The sequence below is a fragment of the Quercus lobata genome, chromosome 2, assembly GCF_001633185.2.
Source record: "Quercus lobata isolate SW786 chromosome 2, ValleyOak3.0 Primary Assembly, whole genome shotgun sequence".
In the NCBI taxonomy this organism is placed as follows: Eukaryota; Viridiplantae; Streptophyta; class Magnoliopsida; order Fagales; family Fagaceae; genus Quercus; species Quercus lobata.
Genome location: NC_044905.1, coordinates 84,653,532 through 84,660,936, shown reverse-complemented (window position 1 = coordinate 84,660,936; position 7,405 = coordinate 84,653,532). Strand labels below are relative to the sequence as shown.

The window sequence follows — 7,405 nt, the reverse complement described above, 5'->3', positions numbered from 1 at the left end:
GTTATCTTTGGTAAGCTCAAATATTTCAACTTTCAATTGAATAAAACTAGCTCAGATATTGTTGTGTAATTCACTACCAAATAACATTTTAATATCAAAAGCTTCTTCTTTAATTTTTTTTTTTTTCCTTTTTATTTTTGGGTTCTAAATACAGATATTCACGGTACCGTATATATATTCACCTCTTAAGTAGAGAAGGGAGATTAATGTAGATATACTATCATCAAGTTGTCCCGTTAGGATTTGAATTAGAATTTTTTTAGTGCAAGTATGAAAAAATGCATAATTTTCAAAGAAATTTATAAATGGACTTAAAGATTTATTAATATGAATATTTAAAACAATTATATTTAGGTTATATTATTTCAAATTTATAATATTGCAAGTGTTTTTTATTTTTATTTTTTATAATTCAATGATTACAAGAGAGAGAATTGGAACCCTAAATGTTATAAACATACCAAAAGGTACCAACTAGTTGAACTACAAGGATTTTGACATTATTTTTAGTGTATTTATTAGAATAAAATCCTTAAAATTTAAAGTTATCCTTGGTTCTAAATATTGGTATTAAATTATTAATTTTAAAATCTCATGAAATGTTAAAGGCACTACAAGTGCCACCTTAAGGTAGATTTGTGAGAGTTCCAAAACAACATGAGGGCAAAGATGGCAATTCGCAAGACAAGTGTCATTATCGCAGCATGTAACACTACAACAAGTGTTATACATGCAAAACAAGGGAAGGATGCATGGAAGGAATAAATTGCAAACCATCGAGCTTCAAGTATAAATTGAGCACTCATTCTCAAAATAAAGATACCGTACACATCCAAAAAACTTATTTTACACATAGATCATGGTAATTTTAGTTCCTCAAGAGATTTTCTTGTAGTTCATAGGGTTTTATGAAATGTTCATGCTTGTAAGTGTTTCGTCATGATCTTGTAACTTAGTTTAATCCAGTTTATATAAGTTTATTTCAATTTGATCAATCATGCATTACCTTTGATCCAGTTTGATAATTAATCAGGCTCTGTTCGGTTAATTATGCACCTTCAATGTAATTTGATTCTTAGCTTGACTACTGAGGTTTCGATATGTTAAATTTAGGATGATCATGAATAACTTAGTTCTTGAAAGTTCATTAGCATTAGACTTCGCTTAGAAATTAGCTTGATAACTTAGGATTTGTTTTTTAAGGTGATAACTTAGGATTTAATTTACATATTTTTCATATTCTATTTTTACTTGCACCATTTCCATTGAACCTCAAGAAGTCATCTTAATTGAGATTTGAGACAATATCGAACTACATTTATTTAACCACGAATTTGACTTTTACTTTGAAGCTTGAAAAATGCATCGAACCAACTATAAACACATCAAACATATAATAATTAAAATACTCTTAAACAGTAAATTCATATCAAGCAAATTATTGACCTTGTAGCTGAATTGACACATCCTCATACAATACATAAGGTGCCCAGGGTATAGGAAGGAACGGTTCGAGTTATGAAGTTAACAGTATATTGTAATTATCTGAAGAAGAAAAAATCAAACAATTATGATAGTAATTATTTTGAAACCCCCTAATTTTAAACATTCAAATCCAAATGCTACGTAGAAAGGTTCTAGACTTCTAGCACGATAAAGGATAACAAGAATTCCTATTTTCTTATATAATGGCCGAAGATAACAGTAACTTATCACCTTAAGGAAGCAATAATGGACAAAAACTCATTGTTTAATCAAAGGTCGTAAAACTACACCTAGTGATCAGGTCCAAACTTATACTGGTTTTTGCCTCTTTGGCACAAGATGACAAATAATAGCCGTAAAAATTCATGTGCACAAAACAATAAAATTTCTCTATTTTCAAGTTATAATAGGGGTCATATTAATTTCATGCAAGGCTTTCACATATGGGATATTGGATCATGTGTAAGAAAATGAGAATTCACTATGAAATTAACTATCCAAAAAAAGAAAATTTCTTGTACCTGCTAGCGTCACCAAGCATTGCTGAGGAGAGTGGAATTTTGTTAGAGAAAAAAAAAAAACACACACACAAAGGGAAAGAGCCTTTATCATAAAGATATAGCTGGAGCCTGTAGGAGGGAATAAAGAAAGAGATATGTCTACAAAAGAAAATGGCATTCTATTCCATAAAAATCCACACCAATTAATCCCATGATTATACTATGAGTTTGCCTTTATCTCATATTTTTCTTCTTCTTTCTTGTGCTACTCATTCTGATAAGAATGATCAGGATGAATTTATTTGATCCTCTATATAATTGGCATGTGTTTGCATGAACATTTTATTGAAAATTTTATTTATTTGTTTATTTAAAAACCTGTACAGGCAGTATGATACCAAAATATTTTTATCAATTTTTCAGTCAATATCTTTTTCTTTTAAAAAAAAATAGTTATCATTTTATTTCTTTAAAAATAAAAGAAAATGCTACATGTATTCTAACTTGTGCAATAAAAGGGGTGAAGTGGGGCTCTATATAATTGCATAGACTATATTTTTTATTATTAAAAAAAAAACATCTAATTGCATAGACTGATGACTATAGAGAAAACCATCTTTTAATATTATATACAGACTATAACATCATGCAAAGTTAATAGCTTTCCCTTAATTATTTATATTATAGCTTTGGGATCTCTTAGTGATTATGTACAGTATAAATATATATATTAGAAACATCAGGCACGGTCTCGTAATAATCAGTGAGAATACTCAGGTGAATATGCTCGTAAAAAATAAAAAATACGTGGTTATATTCTTAAGGACATCAAGGGTATCATATAAAACTCCACTTTTTTGACTTTTTAGACCTCTTTATGTGCCGGATTATACTTGATTGGAAAAAAAGAGAATCTCGTATAGTATTTAGCTTTTGAAATTTTCTCCATGCCAATGTTTTTCGATTTAACAGGTTGTACAAAATAATTAAAGGTTGAAGGACGTTTATAAACGATTCCAAAAACTTCGTTTATAATTTTTTTTATATAATTTAATAATTACAATAATAAAAAAGCGAGATTTTTTTTTTTTTTTTCTTTTAGAAACTAAAGGAGGAAAATTTAAACCATAATTTTCCTAATAAAGGAGAATGGACTATACCACTCAATTTGTTAATTGTTATGAACTTTTATAACGAGAATAAATGTTGTAATAGTTTAAAAGTCTAAATTCTTTCTATTTCGTTTAGCAAAAGAAAATTCTTTCTATTTCAATTCAATTCAAAATGAGAAATGAAAAGGCTATAAATATGACAAGTAGAAAAAAGAATCATCAAATTATCAGCCAAATATTACAATTGAAAAATAAGAAGGCAAAGAAAATGTGCTAACTGGATTTGTACGGTGAAACACTCGTTAGATATCATGCAGTGCTTTGTTTTACACGGCATGTATTTGTGCATTTTGTCATCTATTCTCAATCACCCATTCACCCATGAACTCTCGGTTGTTGGCCTAACGTATGAAGTATGAGAGAGAGACATCATATGACACACGATGTAACATTATTACTAACTAATCTATAAGAAAAAAAAAAAAAAGGCATAGTAAAAAAAAATTGAGCTCTAACAAATTGAACATCAACTTGAAACTAGAAAAATAAATTCAGTTGAAACACAAAATATTTTGATGCATAGAGTAAGAACACACCATTACCCACATTTATAAGCAAGGTTATCTTATATAGAACTTATATAAAGCAACCGTCCATCTTATAGCTTGTGGGACCCATACATCAACAGACCCCACATACCATGAGAGGATAGTTTCTTGGAATCATTCCATGAGATACCTTCTTCATCCGTTATAAGATTGCAACAATTGGATTGTCACATTTAGAGCTTAAAGGATAGGTACTGTCACATTGAACCACACAAATTGTACATACATAGTGAGATACTAAGAATCCCAGAACAAATGCATTATTGCCAGCTTCTGGAGACTTTTAACATCACCTATAATTGGGTAAAAAGGAAGAAGGAAACAAAACCAAATGGCAAAATAAGCATATCAACACACAGTACTAAATGCAATTAAGTATTTAAGTCATGAATTCTGTACACAAGCAAATTTCACCATTATAAGGTCACCAGTTTAATGCTGATAAGCTACAAAAACCAAAAGGAAGCACAAGTCTAATTTTCTTACAATACATGCACCTCCTTTACTACCTAATAATAATTTGTATGCAGAGAATCTATACACAGACACACAACACAAATTTTGTACAACAAATAGTAATTTCCTGAACCATTTCCTCTTCTCTTTCTTCATAACTTTCTTCCAACCTTAAATTCAGTAATTCCATAGACAATCAATGTCTACTGGTCCACCAGAAGTTGATGGATCGTCTTGATCCTCAAATGATCTCCTAGCCATGTCATGATTGGATACCACCGAAGACATATCGGTACTGAAGCCTGTTTCAGGCGAGAACTCTGCTTTCATATTCTGCTTCATGTTTATAGCATGATTTTCAAACAACATCCGGAATAATTGGTCTTGCATCAAAGCAGTGTCTGAGTATTGCAAATTTCCCATGTTTGTGTGGTAGGCAGAGTTTGGAGCAGAGGAAATATAGGAAGGATTTGAGGAAGATGAAGCAGCTAAGAGACCAGTGTTGAAGTTATCAACCATGTGTTCCTTTGTCTTATGGTTCTCCATTGGACTGGAGAAGCAGGTCACGTGAGATGTCTCACCAGCCCCTGTTCTTTTTTCACTATTGTATGGAGAAGAATCCATCAATGGAGGCAATAGTGAAGGGCGCGATTCGTTAGCATAGGGGCTTAGCTTCATTAACCCTGAAATGTGGGTTTTCTTTCCACCTGATATTTTGTTAAAAACTCTGCATATAACCCACTCATTCTGAAAGAGAAACACACAAAAAAAAAAAAATTACATCAATAACACACCAAAAACCTTGAAGAGAAAACAGAGGAAAACAGAGCAAGATTTTTACCCTGGCCGTTTTTGGGAGATTGTATCCAGAATATTTGCCCTCTAATCTATATTCGTGCATGACCCAATTGGATTTTTCTCCTTTTGGAGCCCTCCCCTTGTAGAAAACAAGAGTTTTCTTCATTCCAACCAGCGCTTTCCCTTTGTATATCTCCTTGTCTTTGCCTGTGGCTTTCCAATACCCGGCATCAGTAGCCCTGTTTGTCCTCAAACCAGTTGGGTACTTTCTGTCTCTAACACAGAAGAAATACCATTCCTTCTCACCCATTTTAGCTCTCCCTTCATGACACAAACAAAACATGAATTAGAACAAAACAAGAAAAATAGGTAAGAGCAACAGAGAAAAAAAAGAGTGAATATGGATTTAAGAAGAAGCTCACATGGCAAATCCCAAGGTTCACACTTGTTCAAATCAACCTCACCGATTGCTACAGCTAAGAAGTTGGCGTCAAGAACCTTTGGAGATAGGTAGTGAGTTATAAGCTCTTCATCAGTCGGGTGAAATCGAAAACCCGGTGGCAATTCTATTTGTTCATCTTCTTTTGCAGTAGTGGAAACGTTTTCCATTCCTCCAAATCCTCACTAAAACCCTGTGTTCTCAGCAATCAAACCAACAAATCTCTAAAAAACTCAAAAGAGAATTTAGAAAACAGGAGAAATTCAACCTATTTCACAAACCCAAGCCTAATATTAATCTATAATTCCTGAACAAAATCCTAATAGAAGTCCCTAACTTTCAATATTCAGGGGAAAACAGAGGAAACCAACCTAACAAGAATCAAAAGAGAGAGAGATATACTGTTGGAGAAGATAAGGCAAACTATAGAATATATAGATAGAACATGAATGGAAGTTCAGAGATGAAGAGGAAGGAGGAGAGGTTATATGACCTACAAAAGTCTCTAACTCAGAGATTGAAAGAAGTTTTTATGAAAAATAAAGAAATGTGTTCTGTGCTGCCAAACCCTCTATAATCTATATACTGGTTTTTGGAGAGAAAGAAGCGTAGTTTGTAAGGAAACTTTGGTGGGTAGTTTCAAGCTTTCAGCTCCCTGTTTTAACTTTTCTGTAATAATTTCCATCATATACTTGACCGGGAGCAATTCACCTCCATAACTTGCATGTAAATATGATAACAACTGCTCTCGTAATCAATTCAGTTCAACTAATTATCTCTAGCTGTAATTATGGCTATCAGTTTAGCATAATTAGAGGGACTTCACCCTTATGTAATTGGTTAATCAATGTTATCCACTACAATATAAGTAATTGTGCTGGGCAGGTGAAACCTGGTCAAGTTTATTTACTTTGGAGTAATGTTAGGAACGCAATTTTTTACTTTACAATCTTGTTTATAACTACTATGATAACAAAGTGTGACTAGACTAACGTCATTTTTATAAGAACTCACCATTTGCTTCACTTTTATTAGTACTATTGAAGAAGATTGTGAAAAAATTTGTATGATAGATTTATTGTTTGATTTGATGCCAAAAGAGAAACCTTCTAATTTCTAAAACTGTATGAACGTGAAGAAGATTTAAAAAAAAAAAAAAGACCCACATCCCATCTATCAAATATCGTCAAAAAGAAAATCAAGAATCAAGAATCAAGATCAAGTCCTATTGACCAAATTGCCCCCACTCCCATCATGTCACCCACTCAATACATTAATTGTTTCTCTCACAATTGACTGAATATTTAGTTTTCAAGGGGAAAAGGATTTTGTTAGGTAAAGAGACAAAGCATGAGCATGACATTCCTAATGTGCAATTGTCATTGTAAGTTTCATAGGATGCAAAAGCCTTTGCGGCAATGACACCATAAGGGAACAGATATTAGGATAATGTGTCGGCTTATATTGACAGTGATGAGGCATCAAGGAATTAGGCCTTGGGTTTCTGCGGCAGTGGCAAACGCTAACTCTAAGCTAAGCCTCTAACTTAAATGAACCAAACAGATTGAAATTTTTATTCTGATTTGTGTTGCATATACTACTCCAGGGTTGCTACAGAGAGACATGTCCAGGTGAGTGATGAGTTCTAGCCACAATTTTCTGGGAAAAAAGAAAAAAGAAAAAAGAGGAAGATCTTGAGTTAGACATACATTGATCTCCTGCTTTCATAAATAAGTCAATCTGTTTTATATAAAACAGGAAAATAGTGGCTTTCTTTCAATTTTTGTGTCTCAACAAACAAAGGTATTGCTTTTCTTTTTACCAAAGTTATCGCTACAATTAAACTATTTAAAATATTATAGGAATACCATAAATGATTCCGTATAAACACAATATCATGAACTATTATAACTTTATAAAGATCATACACTAAAGTGTTTTCAGGGAGCATATTTGTGGAATAGAAATCTTCTATCCCACTTGTATCATGCTTGATACTCTACAAAT

At 32.3% G+C, this 7,405-nt stretch overlaps 1 protein-coding gene across 1 annotated transcript; it reads right to left on the bottom strand.

Annotated features, from left to right (window-relative positions):
* Positions 1–4,096: 4,096 nt before the first annotated feature.
* On the bottom strand, positions 4,097–6,042 carry LOC115976904 (NAC domain-containing protein 100-like). The gene is made up of 4 exons (XM_031098448.1): positions 5,770–6,042; positions 5,382–5,591; positions 5,003–5,280; positions 4,097–4,908 (listed from the first exon to the last, which is right to left on the bottom strand). The coding sequence occupies exons 2-4, from the start codon at positions 5,566–5,568 to the stop codon at positions 4,339–4,341; spliced, it is 1,035 nt and encodes a 344-aa protein (XP_030954308.1). The 5' UTR covers positions 5,569–5,591; positions 5,770–6,042; the 3' UTR covers positions 4,097–4,338.
* Between the last annotated feature and the right edge of the window lie 1,363 nt (positions 6,043–7,405).

What these genes read in the sequence shown, in the direction of transcription:
- LOC115976904 (XM_031098448.1), bottom strand. Translation starts at nt 5,568, where the DNA reads ATGGAAAACGTTTCCACTACTGCAAAAGAAGATGAACAAATAGAATTG. An exon ending in TGAACCTTGGGATTTGCCAT is followed by an intron (nt 5,281 to 5,381) that starts GTGAGCTTCTTC and finishes TGTGTCATGAAG; the next exon opens with GGAGAGCTAAAATGGGTGAG. An exon ending in ATCTCCCAAAAACGGCCAGG is followed by an intron (nt 4,909 to 5,002) that starts GTAAAAATCTTG and finishes TTTCTCTTTCAG; the next exon opens with AATGAGTGGGTTATATGCAG.